A 26,626-nucleotide genomic window follows, 5' to 3' on the forward strand; every position below is an offset into this window, starting at 1 on the left:
CACTCCTTTAATATAAAAGCACCTTTGGCACTGCCATCGAAGTCATCCTCAGAAACAGTAGTACAACTTTGCTCACATTACAGTGCTGCCATTGAAGCCAGGGTTGATGGCAAAGCCAGCATTATGATTTTTTTTCGGTGTGGAGAACTGTACACAGTGCAGTCTTGGTTTTGTCAGAATCACTGTCAACTAGAGTAGATATAATCAGTAAAGCCTTTTAGATTGTAAAATTTCAGTACTACAATTGTTTCTGTTTCCATTAGATTTTAATATAGCTCGGTCATATACAGATGGACTGGAAACTACACCCACTGAGTTTCAGAGACTTTATTACCAATAAAATCAAACTACTTAAAACCTCACAGAATTAAAGGCAGTTACATCATTAGCTTATCTGAACAGCATTGCCTTATTTACATTTGACTATAGAAAGGTGCAAATGCAATTCACATAACATATTGGAATATAAATATGGTAACCATTCTGCAACAACAAAATTCAGCAGCATAAATTAGTGTTTTAGCAGTAGTGTTAATTCCAAAGGAAGCAGACTTTAAATTACCCTCTGAGACAGTAAAACGTGATATTTACAAGTCTCGCATCAGTACTTACTGTGAGTGCCTTGATATCCATATCTGAGATGCTGACAACAGTTCTAACAAAATGCCTTATCTCTCTCTCTGAAGAAATTACTAATAGCCAGAATGCTTATGGATCTCATTCACTCCATTTGCTGCGCAGAGCTGCTGTTGCAAAATGAGTGCGTTTGTGTGTGTGTGTGAGAGAGATAGTGAGAGATGGAGAGAGAGAGAGAGCTGAAGGGAAAAGACCCCCCTAAAAAGCTGCTCTTTCCATTTGCATTAATCACTAATGTTTACACAGGCTGGGAATGTGACCAGCTTCCCTTCCATCTGTGGGAGTTAGAGAAGTCCAGAAAAGTGTGCAACTTGCCAAAAAAAATCTCTGGATCGACAGGGAGAAACAGAATATGGAGAGAGAGAGAGAGAGTGAGAGTGTGTAAGGGCGAGAAAGAACACAACAGCAGTATCTAGCAAAGCAATCCACTGACAGGAAAGCAGGCTGCAGTGGGCTTAGGCTAAAAATTGCACAAAACATTATCTGCTATGAAAGAGAGAGAGCCATAGGACAAATGAACAAGCCTTTTATTATCTTGCTATCCAGAGCTTTTACATACAGCTCAATGACCTCAACAGTAGTCAGTTAAAATTGTCTCTATGCGAGTACATTACATTCACTGGCTCCAATAGACCTAGTGAGAATGATTCTCCTCTGCACTCTCATTTTACTCTTTGATGAATGCTGACTGGCTTGTATTAATGTGTTACATCTGAGACAGCCTCAGGTACTCGAGAGTAGCCGACTGCACAAAGCATTTTTGTGTGCATTTTTATATGAACTTTGCAGCATTCAAAAAGGAAGATTTGAATTAAATAGATTAATCTGCCAAAGGTCCCAGGTGTGAACCCCACTCTGTGCTGAGCTGGCTGATCCCAGCAAGGGCAACAATACGTGTGCTATAATTGGCCTCTGCATCCCTAGAGTATGTGGTGATAAATCAGTCAGGGTTCTTGCTCCTGATCACTATCCAGTGACTGCTGCTAGGAAGTGTGCATATGTGAATGTTGGATGAAAACAGAATTTGTTTTGGTTATCATTCCCCATCCCATGGTTGAACAGCTCGCCAACACTCACTGTCTGTGCTCAGCCATGAGGAATGGCCGCAAGGATGAAGTACTGGAGCATTACCCAAACCCAAGAAATCATACCCGAACAAGACTGACTGGGGAATGGAGAAAATCAGAAATAAAACATTACTCAGGATTCATGATGCAGAGTGCTCACCTATACCCCATTGGATGGTCAGGGACTGGATTTCCAGTGACTGCCTCTTACTTCATTCTTTCTGTTGCTGTTTAATTGCCGTTGCTATTGGTAGACCCGCACTGTTCCATCCTCCCAAACTATCTCACCCTGTCCCATTTTTCCCTAAATATCCCAGACCGTTCCAGCTTATCTGATTATTGCAGTCTTCCACACTGTCCCAAAGTGCAGCAACCTCCCAGTTGTCCAACGGTCCTAGATTATACCATACTGTCAGACAATCTCTGCATGGTACAATGCACCAACTGTCAGATTAAATACAGCATAAATCCAAGCAACAGATGAAAGATAAAACAGATTAGAGATTGTAAAGCACAGTAGCCCAGATTCTTGTGGATATTTTACCAGACAACATGGCCCTTTAAAATTCTATTATGAAAAAATATTGACACACCCTATCCTGTAAATATCTCCTCAGATTATCTCAGAGTATTTTATGACTTTGCTCTGTGTGCCAGGGTTGTAATTCTAGAAAGAAAATGATTTCAGAACACTTTAGCCATACATACCAAGTTTTGGATAATACTAAATAAATGAGTAATTTGATTTCAATATCTAAAAGGAACATGGTATGCCTAACATATAAGGCACCCTGCAAACATGAGACTTCAACAGGTTAAAAACGGAATAGGGAAATATGCAGTTTCTTTAGGATACAAAGGACCACTAATGCTAAACCCTTGTAATTGAGGCTCCCAATGGTTCAGTGAACTTACTAGTCAGTAGCTGACTCATACAAACCAGGAAAGACCGGTTACGTCCGTGTATAATAAGACACAGACTGCGGAGAACGGTACAACAGGTGTTTACTCAACGTGGCTCAAACTGCAACTGCCTGTACAGATTACTACTCAGTGCTATATACAGGTGTGGTCACTGCCGGTACTACAGAATACATGAACTGTAAAAAGTAGTTCCCCCCTTAAAGGTACATACATTACAATTCCTCCCCTTTTAGATTAACAGTACCATAACACTCACTTAACAATTAAATATCAAACTAATTACAATTAACACTTTTAACATGCAACATTAGCTGAAAATAGTCTATTTATATATTCAGTCTTTGGGGAGGCCTCCTGATCCTTTCTGGATAGCGCCTTTCCCGAGTGTCTTGCTCTTGGTGCGGAGGCGATTCTGGCCTCCTGTCATCGGTTGGTTCATCAGCTTCCGATGCTACTGTTTCTGGGGTAGATGCGACCTGTACGTCGGGTTCATCACCAGGTACGTATGGGCGAGGCGTGGGGTTGACTTGTTCCTGTGACTCGAGGATCTGGTCAGCATGGCGTCTCACGATGCTCTCCCCAACGTCCACTGTGTACATTAGTGGCCCCTGCCGTGTGCATGTCGTTCCTGGCTGCCATTTTTCTGTTCGGTAGTCGCGGGCCAAGACTGGTTGCCCTGCATTGAAGCTCCTTGTTGGCTTCTCATGGATGTGCTGGAATTGCTTACTCTCAACATCTCTTCGTACGTTTGGTCTGAGCAAATCCAGGCGAGATCTTAACCTTCGGTTAAAGAACATCATGGCTGGGGCCTGGTTGGTGACTGCATGTGTCGCATGCATGGTAGGCGAACAGGAAATTGTCCACCTTGTGCTGCAGCAGAATGTTGTCATTGTACATAGCCTTTATTGCCTTCTTAAAGGTTTGTACGAACCTCTCAGCCAATCCATTTGTGGCTGGATGATACGGGGCGGATGTGTAATGCCTTACCCCATTCTTTTTCAAGACCCTCTGGAACTCTTCGGACACAAACTGTGGACCGTTGTCGGAGCAAATCTGTTCTGGCAAGCCATTCCTGGCAAAAATGGTCCGTAGGACTGCAATAGTTTTCTCCGTGGTGGTGGAGGACATTTTGATGACCTCAGGCCATTTCGAGTGCGCATCCACGGCTATTAAAAACATTGAGTCCATGAATGGACCAGCAAAATCAATATGCACCCGTTGCCATGGAGATGAGGGCCACTCCCATGGGTGTAGAGGGGCCTGTGGTGGTGCATTTTGGACTTTCTGGCATCCTGAGCAGCTCTTGGTCAGGTCCTCGATTTGTTTATCGATTCCTGGCCACCACACATAAGCCCTGGCTAGACTTTTCATTTTTACCCCTCCCAGATGACCCTCATGAAGCTCATTGAGCACTCTATCCCTTAACTTGGGTGGAATTACCACTCGGGATCCACACATCAAGGTCCCCCGGCACACTGACAGCTGTTCTCTCCTTGTCGAGAATGCTGGCAACAGTGAGTCGCCATGTGCTGGCCATCCCTTCACCGTCAAATCATATACCCGAGACAGTGTCGGGTCATTTCGGGTTTCCTTTTCGATACAAGCGTTAGTTACCGGTAGGTATTCAACGATAGTCGAATGAAATATTTCGACAGGATCCACTGCTGGTGCTTCCTCCGCAGTAGGCAGTGGCAGGCGTGATAGCCCATCAGCATTTCCATGCTGTTTCGTGCCCTTATATTCAATCTCATAGTGGTGCGCCCCTAGAAAAAGTGACCATCTTTGTAGTTGTTGCGCAGTCATCACTGGAACGCCCTTCTTCGGATTAAAAATGGAGACAAGAGGCTGGTGATCAGTCAGCAAGGTGAATTTCTGCCCGTGATTGAACTTTTTCACTCCCCACACTAGGCTGAGGGCCTCCCTGTCAATCTGGGCGTAGTTACGCTCGGCTGAGGTTAGTGATCGTGACGCAAAGGCTATTGGCCTCTCTGAGCCGTCCGAGAATTTGTGCGACAGCACCACTCCAATGCCATAGGGTGACGCATCACATGCCAACCGAATTGGTAATGCTGAGTTGTAATGGGACAATACCTCTTTCGATGTGATTAGTGTTTTGCTCTTCTGGAAAGCTCGTCTACATTCGTCTCTCCACTTCCATGGCACCCCAGTTTGCAGTAGGGTGTTCAGTGGGTGTAGTATTGTAGACAAATTTGGCAAGAACTAATGGTAGTAGTTTACCAGCCCGAGGAACGACCTCAGTGGTGACACATTTTCCGGTGCTGGAGCCTTGACTACTGCCTCAATCTTCTCTGGGGATTTATGTAACCCCTCTTTATCAATAACGTGGCCACAATACGAGATCTGTTTTCTAAAAAACTCGCATTTGGGGCGGTTAGCTCGGAGCCCATATTCCTGCAATCTAGTGAGCACCTGCTCCAGGTTGGCAAGGTGATCACTGCCATTTTCGCCCGTGACCAGGATGTCGTCCAAATAATACTGGGTCCCTGGGATCCCTTGCAGGACTTGTTCCATTGCCCTCTGCCAAATAGCCGGAGCTGATGCTACCCCGAATACCAGCCGGTTGTATTGGTAGAGGCCTTTATGGGTGTTGATTGTGAAGTATTTTTTTGATGCTTCTTCTACCTCCATTTGCAGATACGCCTGGGCCAGATCAATATTAGTGAAGCGTTTCCCTCCAGATAGCGAGGCGAAAATATCTTCAATCCGCGGAAGTGGATATTGTACAGTGTGAAGGACCGGGTTCACTGTTACCTTAAAGTCCCCACAGATGCGAACCTTCCTTGGTTCCCCAGGCGTGCTGCTCAACGACTTTTTCATCACAGGGACGATGGGTGTAGCCCACTCGCTCCAGTCTACCGTGGACAGTACACCTGAACGTTCCAGACTCTCCAGCTTTGCTTCAACGGCTGGGCAGATCGCATAAGGTACCGGTCTGGCCTTAAAAAATTTTGGGCTTGCGTTTTCTTCAATTTTAATTGTCACTGTCATGCCTGTTAGTGTTCCGAGTCCTTGCTGGAACACTTCTTTCGCGTCAGTTAGGATCTTTGACAGTCGCCCAGGTGTGACGTCGTCATCCTTTTTGTCAGCCACAGTCAGTGCCTGTATGGAATGCCAATCCAGTTGTATTTTCCGGATCCATTCACGTCCCAGTAATGGTGGTCCTCCATCTTGCAATACATACAGGTCTAGTTTTGGTGTTTCCTTACCGTTATATATAACGGTCACCCTTAATTTTCCTTTGGGGTAGGCTTTTTTGCCCCGTGTACGTCTTCAAAATAATTTTTGTGTCTCTCAAGGGTATGTGTGAGAATAGCCGCTCGTAGTCCCGTCGGTTTATGACTGTTAGGGCTGATCCTGTGTCCAATTCCATCTTTACCTGGACTCCTGCTATCTTGAGAGTGACCCAAATGGTTCGGTGATCCTCTGTTGTGATCACATTATGTAGTTTCAGACAACTCAGTTCCCTGCTTTTGGAGTCATTATCACTCTTTTGTTCGTCTGAACTATTCTCCGTCATCTTATGTACCTTCTTGTACTTTCCTTTGGTGGGTTTCTTATTGCTGGTTTTCTTTCCCGATCTGCAGACTCGTGCTATGTGTCCTACTTTTCCACACTGTCTGCAGACTTTGTCTTTGAACCAGCAATCATTCTGGTCGTGTGTTGTTCTGCCGCAGCGATAGCACTTCTCTGTTCCATATGACATTTCGTTTGTGCCATATTCTTGCGGTCTCTGTTGTATCTCTGCAGCGCCCCGTGCTGCTGCTTCACATGATACCGCAATGCTGAAAGCCTTTTCCAGCGTAAGGTCCTTTTCAGATAAAAGCCATTTCTGGGTTCCTTCACTTTGAAGCCCACACACAAACTTGTCCCTTAAGGTATCTGCCAGTCCCGCTCCAAACTGGCAGTGTTTCGATAGTTTGTGCAGTTCTGTTAAATAATCAGCATTGCTTTCATCCTTATGCTGGTTCCGTTTGTGAAACTTGAATCTTTCTGCTATCAGCAGCGGTGTGGGGTTTAAATGTTCCTTTAGTATCGTTACTATGTCTTCAAAACTCTTTTCCATTGGCTTCGTTGGGGTTACTAGATTTCGTAATAAACCATACGTCTTTGCACCCATTAAATTTAACAATACCGACGCTTCCTTGTCATCTGACACCTCATTTGCCTTGCAGTACACCTCTATTCGTTCGACATATGTAGTCCAGTCTTCGACTTCATTGTCAAATGCGGTGATACTGCCACTCTTCGGCATTTTGGGTGTGGTTTAAAATGGCGTCTCCCAATGGCTTAAAATGGCGTCTCCCGTGCTTTCCTTCCTCCCCCGCTCCCGGCGGTTCTCGTGGCAATGGCGGCGCCTCGCGGGTTTCTGCGCGACTCTCTCTCCCTCTCTCCGACGCTGCTCGGCCCCTGAACACCGGCTGCGCCCTGTGCGCTCTGCCCTCTCTCTCTCTCCCCCGTCGACGCTGCTTGGCCCTTTGCTGTGCCGCTCGGTCGGGCTCTAGCCCGCCGCTGTCCGGGAAGGGTCTGCGCACTACCTGTTGCCAGCCCGTATCGCTGGACCACCTCGACTGGAAAGCCAAGCCTGGCTCTCGACAGCCTCCCCCGCAATTCTTGAGTCTCTGCTGGATGACTGGGCGGTTGCCCGTGGTCGACGCCCGAGTCTCTGGCCTTGACCTCCAATCCACTGATCTCCAGGAACGAATCCCCGGGAGGTGATGCAGAGTTGCAGGTAGGTTCGAACCTGCCTCGTCGCCAATGTTACGTCCGTGTATAATAAGACACAGACTGCGGAGAACGGTACAACAGGTGTTTACTCAACGTGGCTCAAACTACAACTGCCTGTACAGATTACTACTCAGTGCAATATACAGGTGTGGTCACTGCCGGTACTACAGTATACATGAGCTGTAGAAAGTAGTTCCCCCCTTAAAGGTACATACATTACAAGACCCAATGCTAATTTAACTGTTCTCAGCTGGAACTACAATTGAGTTAGGGAAGGAAAATTTGGCCTGTGTTCTTGCTCCTGAATGCTAATCAGCAACATCTGCATTGCCCTCATACTCAAATAGCCCGCTAACACTCACTGTGATATTTCGAACATGAATACTGGTAAATTGAGCAGGAAGGACTCAACACTTCTGTAAGACAAAAGGTGAAAAATTGGCAGAAAAATCAATCGGAAAAACAACCTCTGTAGCTGCAAGTGTGCTGTCTGTCTGGGAGACAAAGCAACTGAGATGTGTAACAGGAACTACCTGTGGTTTGATCAAATCAATACTTTAACCAAAGATCAGGAAGCATTAGTCAAATACTAGCAGCCTGTAAGTCAGATCAACAGTTTGAATTTAAATGCTTTGCTCAGCAATCAAAAAACTAGGATAAACCTCAAAGCCCCCAATGTTGTGGCTTAGTATTGTAAGTAGCTAAGTACAGTCCTTTTTGACCTAGTTGATGTTGGTCCCAGATGGAGAACCAATGCCAGGAATTTTCTCAGGGGTCCACTATCATCTTGGTGAATTCATGGACCACAGGTACCCCTCCTGAGCTCTTATTTTTTTTATTTGTATATGGGATGTGGACATCGCTGGCAAGGCCAGCATTTATTGCCCATTCCTAATTGCCCTTGAGAAGGTGGTGGTGAGCCGCCTTCTTGAACCGCTGCAGTCCGTGTGGTGAAGGTACTCCCACAGTGCTGTTAGGGAGGGAGTTCCAGGATTTTGACCCAGCGACGATAAAGTGTAGGTGGTTTTTTCCTGCTCTCTTGCCCGTTCTGGCCTCCGGCCAGGCTTCGTGCAAGAATTACCCTTGAGTGGTTCGACCCACTCCCCCTACGGTTCTAGACCTTGGACTTAGATGCAGAGAACAGTAGTGCAGAGAAAGGACTCAATAGACCAGGCTGAATAGCACGAAATGGATGCTTTTATTTTTAAACAGTTTGAAGCATTACAAAATACATGTCATAGGCACAGATTAAAGTAACTACAATCATGCACAAATTTAAGAACTTGACTCTATGGAAATGGGGAACACACGGCACATCGTAAAAGGGGAAACACATTACGATTTCCCTTAACTCCTTCCCCTATACCTAAACTAAGTTTCGACCTGGGGAACCTGGGATCATGCTCACCACTCTCGAAATCGCGAGAAAGGGGGTTCGCAGCCTTTTTGGCACCGCTTTCCGTCGTCACGTGGATTTGGAAACTTCTGGCGCAGTCGATATTCTCTCTCTCTCTCTCTCTCTCGAGGCGATGGGGTAGACACAGCCTCGATGAGCGCTCGTCAAGGTTGAAGATCAGCTACAAGCTGTTGTCGATTTTGGTTCATGGAGCAGACCAACAACCAGATGGGATGTTGAGACACGGAAGTGTCAGGCCCGGACTGTCTTTTTGTCTCCGGCCTGGTCGGTTCTCCAGAGGGTTTCTTCTCCGTCGGCCTGGGTCATCGATGATCTCCCGACCCCAGTACCCGGGCCACCCTCGTCGTCTTCTCGTCGTGGCCGAGCCTTGTTTGGCTGAACACCGACCACGTTGTCCTTTTACCGAAACCGTCCGTCTTTAAAAAGACGAAAACGTTTTCATCGATTCTGCATCTGCCGAAGTGGAAGAGGCGCCGATCCTGGCACCGTCCGTCCTTCGTTCGTTCCTTGTAGAAGAAGTCCTTGAAGAAGTAGAAGTCTGAAGTCGTCCAAGAAGAAGCAGCCGTGAAGTCAAGTTTGAAGTTGTTCCAGTCGAAGCCGAAGTAGTTCGAAGAAGTCGAAGTAACGTATATGGACTTTCAATCCATAGTTATACTCTTTTGGAACAGTCTTATCTCCCGCCAAATCATAGTCCTGTCTTTGTATTAATTTTGGCGGGCAGAAATCTCTGCAGGGGCGCTTTGTCTTGTAACGGAGCCGGTGATAACTTAAACTGGCCTTCCTGGCCGATAATGTCTTTTAATGTCCTTTGCATTGTCACTGCGGCTCGGTTCGCACATTGATCGGTCCGGAGATTTTCCTTGATGGCTGCTAAACGGTTTTTTCCTTTGTACAATAAATGGGTATAAGTGTTTTTGCATTGTCCGCCCATATCTTGATGGGCCCCATCCTGTACTTAGAATCCATTGAATATGTATGCTGTTTCTCTGAGTTTCGGTTCCCAGATACTGGCTTTCGCGGGCTTACTGTCTTCAATCCACAAGCCTGTCTGGCTTGCAGTAACAGAAATAAAATGGTTCATAAACTGATCACGGGGCCTGGCGGCCATTTTGTATGCCCTTTTATCAAAGGTTTTTCTGTGCAAGCTTACTTTGGTCAATAAACAGTCTTATTTTATCCAGTTTTCTTGCGTGATTTTTGCTGAAAATTGCGAATCTTACAGGCCCCCCTGTGATACTGATAGCTTGCTTAAAGTATCAATAATCCTTGATGAGCAAATTTTCCCTGATTCCCCACATCCAAAGATTCCTGGCACTTAGCTATCGATGACCCTCACGACACATGCAGTTCCCATTTCCGCAGAAAACGAAAATTACCTTTTGTACATTTGGACAATCATAGACAGCGTATTTTAAACTATAACACATTCACTTGTCAGATGTGCGGGGGTTGATACCCCCTGGCACCATCTGCATGCATCTTTTATTAATCCAAAAAAACTTAAGAACGACTAATAACATAACAATACTTATTTCCTTATAACCCAAAACAATCACAAAAAAATTTAAAATGGAGGGACGCTTAATCTTATACTAGCAGCTTAGAGTGGGGTATCTGCTTCCCCCATTCGCACATAGCGTTCTCTCCATTCTCCTGTGTTCTCGTGCCTCTGGAGGCGTTTGCCTCTTTTGCAATGCACGAAGAGCAAAAAATATCACAATTAAAACCTGACATACTACTAGGATATGGGATGCTATTCTAATCCAGGCGGGGACCTCTATGTTGGTGAACAAGTCCCACCATGGTGGGATGGTTATGTCCAATATGTCTTTTCCTATCTCTAAAGTCTTCTGCTCCAGTGTGTAGAAATGTTTCTGTGAAACTATAACGGCTTTTAAAATCTTGGTGAGGTGTTCGGGAAGAGGGGGAATGACATAACCAAAATGCGCGACAAATCGTTGTAAGTCTGTGAAATTCTCTTTGATAGTGATGTGAACGGTGGAGGGCGCAGGAATGGGGACAATTCGTTGTTGTGCCACTTGAACCTCGGCCCTGGGTTTGAAACAGAAACTGCTATCACCGACCGAACACCACTCGTGTTGTCCATATCGGTACTGAGGCGCTGCAGTGGTGACGCAGCATGTCCCACCCCCGATATATGCTACCTGTGGGGGCACATGGTCCTCTGCCATTGCCTCCATGGTGCAATTCACCGGCTTTGCGCTAGCAGTCCTGAACCCGCACTGTGGTTTCAGAAAGGCGTTCAAGTGCTGGGGACACAGGATGATGTGTGCTCCCCGGCTCCGACATCCCGAGAGGTCGGTGCCTGTCATCGTACGCTCCCATCTGATGACGTAAGGCGGGACCGCTGCGTAACGAATGTGTGCGCCCCCCCGAATGACTCCAATGTTCTCTACTCTGTACACCGGGGCGGGCTTTGCTGCGGGACCCAACACCGACATTCTTACTACTATTCCCATAATAGTGTGATTTGAATGTCCGCAGTCCACTGGGACTGGGTATGCTTCTGCGGCTAGTCTGAGCTGGCACGGGCTTAATGCATTCTCAAAAGGGTGGAGCGCTTGCAAGTGCTTGTTGCTGATCCAGGACGGGACCAAACCCTGTTTTAAATCCTCAAGATTACTGCGGCCCTCGCCCAGTAACCACGCCCCGTACAGCACACAGGCCTCGTTTTGCGCAGCTTGATCGGACGCATTCCGATCCTCCTTAATGAGTGCATTTACCGTTCTCGCGTGTTTCTCCAGCTCAGCAATTATGTCCTTAAAGTGTAGTGTCATGGCCTGGTCCTCATGCAACTCAGAACCCACTACCTTGTTTTCGTCTGTCAATATGTTCCTTAACTGGGCTTTTAAACCGTTGATCTGTGTCTGCAGCTCCACGTTATCGAGAGCGTTGACAACAGATGTCCCGGTATTAAAAGCAGTGAATATGTCATTTACAGTACCCCTTCTTTGCCTCCCGACTCGATCCAAAACTTCTGGCGGTGTGGTGTATAATTTGTCTCTGTCGATGTCGGCAAAGTCAAATTCGTAAAATTGTCTAAACATACGGGTTAACAGGACCTGGTATAATTGTTCCGTTTCTTTGGGACACCACTCCGGCAATCTTACCTCAGTGAGATTTCAAATCACTGAGGCCACCGCGTAGTGTACCCCTTGGTACAGCACCTGACCGGTGGGTACCAATACTAAACCGTTCCCGGGTCCCTTGGTGGTGGTTGGGCACCCTCCTTTCTGGGTTAGTGCTACCGGAAGCGTGGGCAGGGGCTTGCATGGGCGGGTGATGAGTTCAGTGGCGTTCACCGGAATAGGGGAGTATGGGGCTCCGCACGCTCGAGTGCTAACATCCCATCTCATCCCCTTCCCTTCATCCTGCCACTGCCTCTGGAAGAAGATGGATACGCCCTTGGGGCAGACGTGTCTCGAACCCCACATACAGACATATATTCCCTCATCTGGTTCCCACCATTTGTCCCAACACACACGTAATTGTCCGTGAGTTCCCGTAATAGTCCGATGGGTATTATTACCCAGTCGCTCCCACTCAACCGTAGAGTTTCTCATGTCCTTTCCCAGCTTTCGTAGCCACCACCATTGCCTTAGTGGTACGTTCCCATTGCACACCAGACAAATCCTCTTTCCCACGGTGACGCTGACTCTGGGCGCAAGGATCCTCACTCGAGGGCACGTTAACGAAGTCTCTTGGTAGGCAAAACCGAAATTGCTGGAATATTCCGTGGAATTTGTTCCCAACCAACCTGGCCATCTCCCTTGGTGGAAGTAGGTGGCGGTTTCCTCAACCTCTCGCTTCCCCGTCCCATCCGTTGCGATGGGGGCCGTGTCCCCGGAGCATCCGAAAATTATGACGTCCTTGGTGCGGCCTCGGTAGGCCCACCCGCACCCGATCGCCATGAACGCGATGAAAATCCTTTCCATCATATCCCAGGTTTCTGTAACCAACAAAATGATGTAGCCGGGCTCCCGATAGGTGCTGGCCTAAATTAATTGGACGCGCGGGTTCCTGGACCCCGCTCCCTAACAAACACACATACCGGGCAGACCTCAAAATTGTACTCTTAACACCATATACTTTACATTCCTTAAAACTATGACCATAATTACCTAACTTAACTTATGTACAGCGCCGCCCTCCGTGGGGCGGCTTTCCGAATCCCTGTGAGGCCTGTCGTGTGCCACACCCTGCGGTGGGGCTGCATTGATCTTTGGCTTTGATCCCCCGCAGCCTGTCGCTGCTGAACGGGGATCATGCCTTCCTGGGGCTGCTCTAAACCGTGGTTGGGAAGGATGGGGAGAATCTGGCCAAAAGTTTCTGGGCTGTGGCGCTCGAGCCGACCTACGAGGGGCTGCTTTGGGTCGGGCTCCCGGGGCCGATGGACCGGGGGTTGGGACTGTTACCGTCACAGCCTGTGGTTTCTCCACAGCTGCCAGCTCCAGCTCCCCTTCCTCAGGCTCCGCCCCCCCGGGGTCGGGATCTGTGGCTTCTGACTCCACCTCACCTGTCCCTACAGGTAGTGGGTCTCCGCCCCCATTCCCTACCTCCCCCAAGCTTGAGTCGAGGGCGGGATCGTCGCCCTCTGACTCTTCCTCCTCCATGACTGGGTCTAAGGCGGGGTCGAGCTGTTCGTGCTCTCTCCTGCCTAAATCCCATTCAAAAGATGAGACCTCCCACTCCAGTGGGATGGCCTCTCCCTTTACGCAGGCTACGGTTCCAGCCTGTGTGGTCTGTGACTCTGTTACAGGCTGAGGATCTTTGTTCTCCGACCTGGTCCCCTTTGATGGCCCTTGTGCACCCGATTTAAATAGTTTACACTGGTTGATGTGAAACCATTTGGTACGTCAGGGCGTTTTCACTGCATAAACCATGGGGCTGGCCTTGTCCACAATGCTGTAGGGCCCCATGTACAGTGGTTCAAAACTCCCTACCCTGGCGTAGTTTCGGACCATGACCTGGTCTCCGACTACCCACTCTTGTTGTTTCCGAGGTTCCAACAACAGTTTATTTCCCTGGTGCTGTCTTCCCATGTTCCCAGCCGCCTGCCCATAAATCTGTCTCAGGCGCTCCAAGAGGGTTTGGGCGAATTTGTCCCGTTTCACCTCTCGGAGCTGGCCCTCAGTGAGCACCGGGGCTAGCACATGGGTGGGTGTTCGCATGATCCTTCCAGTCATTAACTCGTGCGGGGAATACCCCGTGCTTTTGGACTGGCTGGCTCGGATCCCCATGAGGACTAAAGGCAGGACCTCCGCCCATTTCTGGGGCGAGCCCATTGTCTCTTTCCTCAGCTTTTCCTTGAGGGTCCGATTCATACGCTCAACAATCCCGGATGACTGGGGATTGTATGCTACGTGCCACTTTCCCTCAATGCCCAAGAGCATGAGGGCGTTCTGCATTACTTGACCGGTGAACTGACTCCCTTGGTCGGACTCTACAAAACGGGGGAGTCCCCACCGTGAGAACACTTCCCGAATCAAGATCTTAGCAGTACCCAGTGCCGTAGCTGTTCTGCACGGGAAGGCTTCTACCCATTTGGTGAACACATCTACCAGGACAAGGCAGTACTTATAGCCTCCCTGGGCGGCGGGCAGGGGCCCTATGTAGTCGACCTGAATCGACTGCCATGGTCCCTCTACCCTCCTGATGTGCCCCATGGGCACCTTCCTTTTGTGGGGGTCTGGGTTGTTAGCAGCACACACAAGACAGCTTGCGCAGAACTCGCGGACATCGTCCCGAAGTCCCGGCCACCATCCCGCCTGCTCTACCCGTTGCCAGGTGACCTCAGGTCCGGGGTGTCCCGCTCCTGGACCCTCGTGGGCCAATTGCAGGAATTCCCTCCGGTGCTGCTGCGGCACAACCCACTGCTCCTCTCGGAACAGCATACCTTCTTTGACTGTGAGGGCTGCCGCACTGTATGGACCTTCTACCTGTTTGCCTTCTGTGATGGCTTTTAGGACTGCTTTTAGGGCGGGATCCAGGGTTTGGACGGTCTTTAGGTCTGGGGGCGGTGTCACCCCTGTGTTCCCGGAAATTCCCTCCCTGCCTTGGATCGCCGCCACGGGTCCGGGTTCGTATGGGTCCCAGAGAATGCCGTTGCGGGCACCCTCCCTGGCTAGCGCATCCGCCTGCTGGTTGCCCTGACTGCGGGGTTCTGTGGTGGAGTGAGCCTTCACCTTATGGATGAACACCTCTCCTTTCTCCCCCACAGCTGCTAGGATCTTCTCCAGCAAGGGCTTAACTGTTAAAGGCCGCCCGTCCGCGGAGGTGTACCCGCGTCGGGACCAGATGGCGAGGTACTCTGTACACGAATTGCACGTGAACATGCTGTCTGAGCAAATCGTGTATGGGGTTGGGAAAATCTCGGGGTGGGTAACCACGTACACCACCGCGGACAGTTCAGCCTGCTGCGCGCTCATAGTGCTGGGGAGCTTAATTGCCAGGGCAATGTTTGCCGCAGGGTCATAAACTCCACACCCTGTGAGTCGCTTGCCGTCAGATACAGTGCTAGAACCGTCTACGTAGATCTCGCGGCCTGTGGGATGTATCCTGGCCCGTAAACCTATGTTAACTTCCCATACCCCTTCTACGGAACATTGATGGGCTGTCCCGGGATATGCCATATTGGCTGCGAGCCTTGGCGCGCAGAGGCCTTTAACTTTGAGATCCATCTGGGAAAGGAGGAGGGTCCAGCGCGCAATCCGAGCGCTGCTTACGGTCCCATCCTTAATCCTCCCATCCAGAAGCATCTTCGTGGGGGTGTGATGGGTGAGGAGCGTAATGGGAGAGGTCCCTGTGAAGATCACTGATCTGTTCACAGCCCAATGCGTGGCCAGGAGATGCCGTTCGCAATTGGAGAAACTCCTTTCCACATCCGTGAACACCCTGGAGGAATAAACTACTGGTCTTACCTTGCCGTGCCGCTCTTGGAGCAGCACTGCGCTCAGGCTGTCCCCACTAGCGGCTACCTCCAGAAAGAACTCCTCTCCCCCATCTATGGCCCCTAGGGCTGGCGCGGTCTGCAGATCTCTTTTCAACTTCTCGAACGCTGCCTGGCACCCCTCGTCCCAAGACCACTCGACTCCCTTGTGTAAGAGTCGAAGTAGCGGGGCCGCTGTGGCAGCATAGTCCTCGATGAAATCTCTGCAGTACCCGGTCAATCCCAAAAAGGACCTTACACCCGTTACTGTGTTGGGAATCGGCAGATCTTGTATAGATTCCCGCCTGGCCTTATCTATGGCTCTTTCTCCCTCGCGGATGGCCAGACCCAGGAATTTGACTTCCTGCTGGCCGATCTGGGCTTTCTTTGGGTTTACTTTGAAACCCTTCCTTTCTAACAGTTCCAACAATTCGGCTAACAGTGGACCGTGCTGCTCCCTTGTATCTGTGAACAGGAGTAAGTCGTCCACATACTGCACTATCTGGTTGGGCTGGCTAAACTCTTTCAAACTCCCCGCCATGCACTGATGGAAAATGCTGGGGCTGTTGTGAAAACCCTGTGGTAAGCAGTTCCAAGTGTACTGTTGCCCTTTGAATGTAAAGGCAAACTTGTACTGGTCCTCCCGCCGCAACGGAATGGACCAAAAACCGTTCGAGATGTCCAGCACCGTGAATGTGGTCACCGATGCTGGAATACTCCCTATTAAGTCTGCAACTGCTGCTACCGTGGGCGCGCAGGCCGGGATATTACTATTGAGGACTCTGTAGTCCACCGTGGCTCTCCACGAATTGTCCGGTTTCTTTACCGGCCATAATGGGGAGTTTACGTGGGTGGCTATCGTCCTCAACACGCCCTGCTATACCAATGAAGATATTGCTGTCTCCATGTCGGGTTCTGCCTCCTTGGGGAAATTATACTGCTTTTGGGGTCGGATCATGGGGTCCCCGTCTACGCTGACTTCGAACCCAGTGACTCTCCCGCAGTCGTGCTTGTGGGTGGCGAACGCGGTCAGATTTTCTGACACACGCCTGCAAGTCCGTTGGGACGTTTGTTATCATGAGCTCGAGATCGTAACCTCCTGACGGCTTCATAGTGCACAGGGTCCCCTTTTCTTCCTTCCCCGGGATTACGACTACCTTACCTAAACCGCCCTCGGCTCCCCAGAGACAGTGATTTCTCAGGTCCACGAGGATCCCGTGTTCCACCAAGAAATCAGCCCCGAGGATGCCTTTCCCCCCCCCCTCATTCCACTTCAATAGGATGCACGTCCATGTGGTGTGGAGTGCTCCCAACTGAATGGAGAGCGGGAGGGAGTACGCGCCAGCCTGTTCTCTACCTGTGAAACCCGCTACTAAATATGGAGCCTGGGCGGACAGAGGTGAGGCAAAAGGTTTATCCGTGTGGATCACGGTACACGAAGCTCCCGTATCCAACAGGTAACTACCCCTTTGTTTCTCCACCTCCATCTCCACCACAGGTCTTCTCCAAGCGTCATAGCGGAGCGGACACAAGTAGATGGGCTGCGCGGGCGTCAGTCATTTAGGTGTTTCGGCTGGGGTCTCGGGGGCGATAGGGCTGTTAGCAACCGCTACCTTCCCCTGCCAGGTCATCAGAGACCGCATAGTCTCCAAGACTGACTCGATCGCAGCGGGGTCCACAACCGCACCACCCCCTTTAGTCGGGGCAGAGGCTATGGTTGGGTTCTGGACTGGTGTTGGGGCAGCGGCCTGCACTTGTGGTTGTGCTGGTGTTGGGTAAACTCTCGGGCCGTTGGCGACTCGGGCTTGGGCTTGATCTTGGGCTGCGGCGAACGCTCTCTCCCTCTTATCCTTCCAAGGATTCCTACAGTCCTTGCGCCAATGACCCTCCTTCCCACACCCGTAACAACTGTTATTGGCTTGAGGAGGGCGATTTCCCTCCTGACGCCATTCCCTTTTAGCAGAGGCTGCGGGCCTCACCTCATGCACCTTTCCTTTTACAACAGGCGTTTTCTTGCCCTTGTTATTCCTATAACTGATCGTGAGCTGATCTAGCACTAGATCCTCCGTGGAGCGGGCGTTGGTGGGGTCAAACCATGCTTTGGCCTATTCCTTCACTACTGGCAGGCAACCTGCTACCAGGCACCGAAGCCAGTGAGCCCTTTGTTCGCCATCCAGCCCGGCCCGGGCCGGCCCGCCCGGGCAGCTGCGCCGATACACTGGCCACAACCTGTCGGCGAAAACCCGTGGGGGTTCTCCCTCTAGCTGCACTGTCTTTTCTAAACGGAGGAACGGAGTTCCGTCCCCCTCTCCCATGATCTCCAGAATCTCATCCCGTAGCAACTCATAGTCCCTGTGCCCTCTCTTGCCCTCGTCAGGGAGACACTGGAGGAGCAAACTGTCCAGGGAGAACAGCAGCATTTTAGACTGTTCAACCCCGTCGCAGTCATTGACTGCTGCGGTCTGCTCCACGTCCCTGAAATGCATGGAGGGATCTCCTGACTCGGAGAGTTTTGGGATGTGACTTATCATCTCTCTTAGCTGTCGTGCGCTATGAGGCATTATGATCTGACTCTCAAGGGGTCCGTCATCGCCATTTTCTTCATTTGGACCGAGCTTCCGGTGCCTCGTTGGACACAACGGCGCTGGCCCCGACTCTACTATCTGGGGTTGCTCTACCTCAGGGCTCTCTTCCTCTACCGTCTCCGTCTCCTGTCCCGGAGTCCAAGACTCCTCATAAGCAGGAGGCGCAGAGGGTTCGGGGGTTGGTACCCCAACTGCCTCTTGTGGAATCGGTCTTTTGGATTCCTTGGCTAGCAACAGCTGACTCGCTGGTGGATTTATGAGACACACCAACCCGTTTGCCTTCGCTAGGGCCTTTCTCAGGTCCACTAGCTCCCGGCGGCAAGCGCTGTGGTCGGTGTTCTCAGATCTATCCTCCATGGCCATCTTATATGCTGCCCTGGCTCCCAGGAGCTTTTCCTCTTGGGCATCTACTTGTTTGGCTAGACGGAAACACCTCTCTCTCATTCTACCTTCACTGGCCTTGGCCTCAACGACCTGACATTTTAAATATTCTACTCGGATTTCATGGCAGCGAATTACGGAGCGGCGTTCCTGATTCAGCGCGTCAAGTGATTCAATCAGCTTTTGACCACCCGCAACCTTTTCCTCTACGTCTTTAAGCAAGCCGTTGATCTGGACTGTCTGTGCTGCAACTACCTGGTCCAAAAGCTGGACTTGCTTCTTGTAGCACATCAGCCAGACCGCCTTTTCTACAGATTTCTTATGCTCTCTACCCGCTGTCCACTTGATGGCTGCGTCTAGCGGGCGCCTATCCCTTAATAGATCAGATATCCATTGTTTTGTGAGGTTGACTTTTCCGAAAACATAATCTGCTATTCTTTCATCCATCACATTTCGTTTATTCAGATCTTGATCTAACACACTACTTTCCTGCTGCCAAGGTCCTGCCGCGGTCGCCATTTCTGTAGGGTTTTTTTTCCTGCTCTCTTGCCCGTTCTGGCCTCCAGCCAGGCTTCGTGCAAGAATTACCCTTGAGTGGTTCGACCCACTCCCCCTATGGTTCTAGACCTTGGACTTAGATGCAGAGAAAAGTAGTGCAGAGAAAGGACTCAATAGACCAGGCTGAATAGCACGAAATGGATGCTTTTATTTTTAAACAGTTTGAAGCATTACAAAATACATGTCATAGGCACAGATTAAAGTAACTACAATCATGCACAAATTTAAGAACTTGACTCTATGGAAATGGGGAACACACGGCACATCATAAAAGGGGAAACACATTACGATTTCCCTTAACTCCCTCCCCTATACCTAAACTAAGTTTCGACCTGGGGAACCTGGGATCATGCTCACCACTCTCGAAATCGCGAGAAAGGGGGTTCGCAGCCTTTTTGGCACCGCTTTCTGTCGTCACGTGGATTTGGAAACTTCTGGCGCAGTCGATATTCTCTCTCTCTCTCTCTCTCTCTCTCTCTCTCTCTCTCTCGAGGCGATGGGGTAGACACAGCCTCGATGAGCGCTCATCAAGGTTGAAGATCAGCTACAAGCTGTTGTCGATTTTGGTTCATGGAGCAGACCAACAACCAGATGGGATGTTGAGACACGGAAGTGTCAGGCCCGGACTGTCTTTTTGTCTCCGGCCTGGTCGGTTCTCCAGAGGGTTTCTTCTCCGTCGGCCTGGGTCGTCGATGATCTCCCGACCCCAGTACCCGGGCCACCCTCGTCGTCTTCTCGTCGTGGCCGAGCCTTGTTTGGCTGAACACCGACCACGTTGTCCTTTTACCGAAACCGTCCGTCTTTAAAAAGACGAAAACGTTTTCATCGATTCTGCATCTGCCGAAGTGGAAGAGGCGCCGATCCTGGCACCGTCCGTCCTTCGTTCGTTCCTTGTAGAAGAAGTCCTTGAAGAAGTAGAAGTCTGAAGTCGTCCAAGAAGAAGCAGCCGTGAAGTCAAGTTTGAAGTTGTTCCAGTCGAAGCCGAAGTAGTTCGAAGAAGTCGAAGTAACGTATATGGACTTTCAATCCATAGTTATACTCTTTTGGAACAGTCTTATCTCCCGCCAAATCATAGTCCTGTCTTTGTATTAATTTTGGCGGGCAGAAATCTCTGCAGGGGCGCTTTGTCTTGTAACGGAGCCGGTGATAACTTAAACTGGCCTTCCTGGCCGATAATGTCTTTTAATGTCCTTTGCATTGTCACTGCGGCTCGGTTCGCACATTGATCGGTCCGGAGATTTTCCTTGATGGCTGCTAAACGGTTTTTTCCTTTGTACAATAAATGGGTATAAGTGTTTTTGCATTGTCCGCCCATATCTTGATGGGCCCCATCCTGTACTTAGAATCCATTGAATATGTATGCTGTTTCTCTGAGTTTCGGTTCCCAGATACTGGCTTTCGCGGGCTTACTGTCTTCAATCCACAAGCCTGTCTGGCTTGCAGTAACAGAAATAAAATGGTTCATAAACTGATCACGGGGCCTGGCGGCCATTTTGTATGCCCTTTTATCAAAGGTTTTTCTGTGCAAGCTTACTTTGGTCAATAAACAGTCTTATTTTATCCAGTTTTCTTGCGTGATTTTTGCTGAAAATTGCGAATCTTACAAAAGGAACGGCGATATACTTTTAAGTCAGGATGGTGTGTGACTTGGAGGGGAACTTCTTGGATACAACAGTGGTGTCATAATCCTGAAGTCAATGGAAATCAGGGGGAAAACGATCCACTGGCTGGAGTCATACCTAGCACAAAGGAAGAAGGTTGTGATGGTTGAAGGTCAATCATCACAGCCCAAGGACATCGCTGCTGGCATTCCTCAGGGCAGTGTCCTAGGCCCAACCATCTTCAGCTGCTTCATCAATGATCTTCCCCCCAACATAAGGTCAGAAATTGGGATGTTCGCTGATGACTACACAGTGTTCAGCGCCATTCACAACTCCACAAATAATGAAGCAGTCCATGCCCGCATGCAACAAGACCTGGACGACGTTCAGGCTTGGTCTGATAAGTGGCAGGTAACATTCGCACCACAGAAGTGCCAGGCAATGACTATCTCCAACAAGTGAGAGTCTACCTCCCCTTGACATTCAATGGCATTGCCATCGCCGAATCCCCCACTATCAACCTCCTGGGGGTCACCATTAACCAGAAACTTAACTGGACCAGCCACATAAATACTGTGGCAACAAGAGCAGGTCAGAGGCTAGGTATTCTGTGGCGAGTGTCTCAGCTCCTGACTCCCCAAAGCCTTTCCACCATCTACAAGGCACAAGTAAGGAGTGTGATGGAATGCTCTCCACTTGCCTGGATGAGTGTAGCTCCAACAACACTCAAGAAGCTCGACACCATCCAGGACAAAGCAGCCCACTTGATTGGCACCCCATCCACCACTTTAAACATTCATTCCCTCCACCACCGTCATACCCTGGCTGCAGTGTGTACCATCTACAAGATGCACTGCAACAACTCGCCAAGACTTCTTCAGCAGCACCTCCCAAACCCGCAACCACTTCCACCTAGAAGGACAAGGGCAGTAGGTGTATGGGAACACCACCGCCTCCAAGTTCCCATTCCAAGACACACACCATCCTGACTTAGAAGTATGTCGCCGATCCTTCATCGTCGCTGGGTCAAAATCCTGGAACTCCTTACCTAACAGCACTGTGGGAGTATCATCACCACACGGACTGCAGCGGTTCAAGAAGGCGGCTCACCACCACCTGCTCAAGGGCAACTAGGGATGGGCAATAAATGCTGGCATTGCCAGTGATGCCCTGATCCCATAAACAAATTTTTTTTTTAAACCTGTGGCTCCAGAACATATCCTTGGTCCCCTAAAAGCCATCCTTTCAAATAAGGCGAACAAGATCAACAAATCATGGAGGTTGCCAGCGAAATCCACATTACTGTGCATGATTTTGTTCCTGTGTTGCAGACCACCTGTATATTTATGGAATGGTAGCCTGTTCTCCCATGAATGGTCCTGCAATCAGACTATCTCACATATAGCCACACAAGTGCAGTGAGTTCCATGCTGGGCATATAGGAATCCTGCCACATGATAGAACTGCAGGGCCCTTTCTTACACTTAGCTGCTCTGTGCTGAAAATATGATGAAATGCCTGGTCCTGACAAACAAAGCCTATTACCTGCTAAATACAATTATGGTCTGAAGTTTGGAAGATGTGACAGAGATCTCCTACACTTGCCTGGAAGAGGCTTGTCACATAAAAGTTTAAAGCAGCTGTACCTTGACAGCTGCCCCTGTACTGGAGCCCCTGGCTCCAAGTATGAGTGTGCAGAGTTCAATAATGACTTCCTTTGGGAATCTTAGTTGCTGCTGGCTGGTATCTTCTACAGGTTCAAATAAGAGACCAGCATAAAGATGCTATTTCATCTGTCTGCCATGCCTGCTCTGATCCTCCTCCAACAAACAGAGAGGAATGCCTAAAGGAATACCCATAGCTACACATTAATGAGCTCTCTAACAACTGCAGCTGGACAGTCACTGACAAAAGATGCAACACGTCTTCAAGTAGCTATCAGGAAGCCGCCAACAAGTTTCAATACTTGTATTTGTCCGACAAGACTCAAACAGCCTGGAAACAATCAACTGCTAAGAGTCTAGCAATAACAACAAGGTAGCTTTAACAACAAGGACCCAACTGAAGGGAACAGGCCTCCCTTGCAGCACCTATTTTACATAGGTATTTAACCGATTGTGGCATTCTCCTCCCCACCCCCCATTACATTATGGGAAGAACACTTCATTTAAGTAAAATTGCATCCTTTAATGAGCTTTGCTCATAGCTTGTGTGCAGGCTCCAAGAGCGGAAATTGCTTCCCTATTGCATTATGATGTGTAGACTAGACCCCAGTGCCCAATAATACTAAACTTCTGTGCTCAAGGTGCTGGGGTGATCTGGACACTCAACATCACATTATTGGCCTTATGGTGTTCCAAAGAATGGGTATCTTTGCTAATTCTTAGTTTGTGGACTCCTACCTCTACTTGGAGGCTAGGTCCATTTGCAATTCATTACAATGGTTTAGTTTCCCTGGTAGATCAGTTGGTAAATCCAGGGCATAAATAAATCATCTAGAACAGAAAGTTCCAGGTTTGGTTCCCAGTCTCTGGTGAATTAACTGATTTCAGTTGAGGTTGTTGAGTAGCTGCAATTGGCCTAAGCACCTCTTGGACTAGAAAATGGAGAGTCCACAAGGAGCCCTGCTTCTGATCACTATCTAACAATCTCCTCTTAAAAGGGGTGTGTGGGTGTGGATATTGAGTGAGGACAGGATCAAGTTTGGCTGTGATGCCCTCAACAACAACAATTTGTATTTATATAGCACCTTTAATGTAGCAAAACGTCCCAAGGCGCTTCACAGGAGCGTTATCAAACAAAATTTGACACCGAGCCACATAAGGAGATATTAGGGCAGATGAGAGGTAGGTTTTAAGGAGTGACTTAAAGGAGAAAAGAGAAGTAGAGAGGAGAAGTAGTTTAGGGAAGGAATTCCAGCGCTTAGGGCCTTGGCAGCTGAAGCCACAGCTGCCAATGGTAGAGCGATTAAAATCGGGGATGCTCAAGAGGCCAGAATTGGAGGAGTGCAGATATCTTGGAGGGTTGTAGGACATACAGTAAAATAGCCAACACTCAATGTCTAGACTCACAGATAAAGAATTACCATTTGTTGAAAATATACAAGACTATTTCCTGACTCAACATGTTAATGAAGTAACATGGGATAATCATAGCATTTAGTAGTGAACCTCACCTCATATTGATCCTCCATGTGGGGGAACATCTGGGCAACAGTGACCACAACATTACACAATTTAATTTGGCTGGTAGACTAAACATAAGAACATAAGACGTAGGAGCAGGAGTAGGTCATTTGGCCCCTCGAGCCTGCTCCGCCATTCAATAAGATCATGGCTGATCTGATCTTGGCCTCAACTCCACTTCGCTGTCCACTCCCCATAACCCTTAACTCCCTTATCGTTCAAAAATCTGTCTATCTCCACCTTAAATATATTCAATGACCCAGCCTCCACATCTCTCTGGGGAAGAGAATTCCAAAGATTCATGGCCCTCCGAGAGGAGAAATTCCTCCTCATTTCTGATTTAAAAGGGCTTCCCCTTATTCTGAAATTATGCCCCCTTGTTCTAGATTCCCCCACGAGGGAAACATCCTCTCTGCATCTACCCTGTCAAGCCCCTTCAGAATCTTATATGTTTCAATAAGATCACCTCTCATTCTTCTAAACTTCAATGAGTATCGGCCCAACCTGCTCAACCTTTCTTCATAAGACAACCCCTTCATCTCCAGAATCAACCTTGTGAACTTCTCTGAACTGCCTCCAATGCAAGTATATCCTTCCTTAAATAAGGAGACCAAAACTGTATGCAGTACTCTAGGTGTGGTCTCACCAACGCCCTGTACAGTTGTAACAGGACTTCCCTACTTTTATACTCCATTCCCTTTGCAATAAAGGCCAACGTCTTCCTAATTTGCCTTCCTAATTATTGCTGTACCTGCATGCTAACTTTTTGTGGTTCATGTACAAGGACCCCCAGATCCCTCTGTACCTCAGCATTTTGTAATCTCTCCCCATTTAAATAATAATTTGCTCTTTTTTCCTACCAAAGTGGATAACCTCACATTTTCTCACATTAAACTCCATCTGCCAGATTTTTGCCCACTCACTTAGCCTATCTATATCCCTTTGGAGATTCTTTGCGTCCTCCACACAACTTGCTTTCCCACCTATCATTGTATCATCAGCAAATTTGCCTACATTACACTCAGTCCCTTCATCCAAGTCATTAATATAGATTGTAAATAGTTGAGGCCCCAGCACTGATCCCTGCGGCACCCCACAGTTTGCCAACCTGAAAATGACCCATTTATCCCAACTCTCTGTTTCTGTTAGTTAGCCAATCCTCTATCCATGCTAATATATTACCCCCAACCCCATGAACTCTTATCTTGTGTAGTAACCTTTTATGTGGCACCTTAGCGAATGTCTTCTGGAAATCCAAATACACGACATCTACTGGTTCCCCTTTATCCACCCTGCTCGTTACATCCTCAAAGAACTCCAGCAAATTTGTCAAACATGATTTCCCTTTCACAAAACCATGCTGACCCTGCATGACTATATTACGATTTTCTGAATGTCCTGCTATCACTTCCTTAATGATGGACTCCAGAATTTTCTCAATGACAGATGTTAGGCTAATTGGTGGATAGATCTTCTCTTACGCAGTCCCTCGGAACCGAGGATGAATTGCTTCCACATTAAAAATGAGTTCGCAGGTGACTGATTAGTCCAATGCGGGACCTACAGTCTCTGTCACAGGTGGGGCAGACGGTGGTTGAAGGGGTGGGTGGGTCGGGTGCTTGGGTTGATGTGCGCTCCTTGCGCTGCCTGTGCTTGGCTTCCGCTTGCTCCCGGCGAAGAGACTGGAGGTGTTCGGCGCCTTCCCGGATGCTTCTACTCCACTTTGTGCGGTCTTGGGCCAGGGGTTCTCAGGTGTCCGTGGGGATGTTACACTTTTTCAAGGAGGCTTTGAGGGTGTCCTTGAAGCATTTCCTCTGCCCACCTGGGGCTCTCTTGCCGTGCCGGAGCTCCGAGTGGAGCGCTTGTTTTGGGAATCTCATATCGGGCATGAGGACAATGTGACCCGTCCATTGGAGCTGATTGAGCGTGGTCAAAGCTTCGATGCTGGGGCGCCTATCCTGCCAATGGATTTGCAGGATCTTGCGGAGGCAGCGTTGGTGGTACCTCTCCAGTGCTTTGAGGTGCCCGCTGTACATGGTCCATGTCTCTGAGGCATACAGCAGGGTGGGTATCACTGCTGCTCTGTAGACCATGAGCTTAGTGCTGGGTTTAAGGTCCTGGTCTTCAAACACTCTCTTCCTCAGGTGACCGAAGGCTGCACTGGCACGCTGAAGGCAGTGTTGGACTTTGTCGTCGACATCTGCCCTTGTTGACAGTAGGCTCCCGAGGTATGGAAAGTGGTCCACGTTGTCCAAGGCCTTGTCGTGGATTTTGATAATCGGGGGGGCAGTACTGTGTGGCGGGGGCAGGTTGGCAGAGGACCTTTGTCTTACGGATGTTTAGTGTAAGGCCCATGCTCTCGTATGCTTCGGTGAAGGTGTTGATGATGGTTTGGAGTTCGACCTCTGAGTGAGCGAAGACGCAAGCATCGTCTGCATACTGTAATTCGACAACAGAGGATGGGCCGACCTTGGATCTGGACTGGAGGTGACGGAGGTTGAACAGTTTCACGTTTGTTCTGTAAATTAGCTCCACTCCAGTGGGGATCTTACTGAGAGTGAGATGGAGCATTGCAGC

General features: G+C 49.0%; 1 protein-coding gene across 2 annotated transcripts in view; it reads right to left on the bottom strand.

Moving 5' to 3' along the window:
* The window catches only part of LOC147125125 (rho GTPase-activating protein 6-like), a 341,140-nt gene that overhangs the window by 192,252 nt on the left and 122,262 nt on the right, over positions 1-26,626 (bottom strand). The window contains exon 1 of one of the 2 annotated variants that reach the window (XM_085997721.1): positions 613-1,039. The exons of the other annotated variant lie outside the window; for it this stretch is intronic. Coding sequence (XP_085853847.1) covers positions 613-633 — 21 coding nt within the window. The 5' untranslated portion in view covers positions 634-1,039. Of the gene's footprint in view, positions 1-612; positions 1,040-26,626 lie in introns of those variants that run through there. 2 annotated transcript variants of the gene reach the window in all.

This window comes from Somniosus microcephalus, chromosome 1, assembly GCF_052327205.1.
Source record: "Somniosus microcephalus isolate GS21.2 chromosome 1, FLI_Smic_1.0, whole genome shotgun sequence".
NCBI classification, from domain to species: domain Eukaryota; kingdom Metazoa; phylum Chordata; class Chondrichthyes; order Squaliformes; family Somniosidae; genus Somniosus; species Somniosus microcephalus.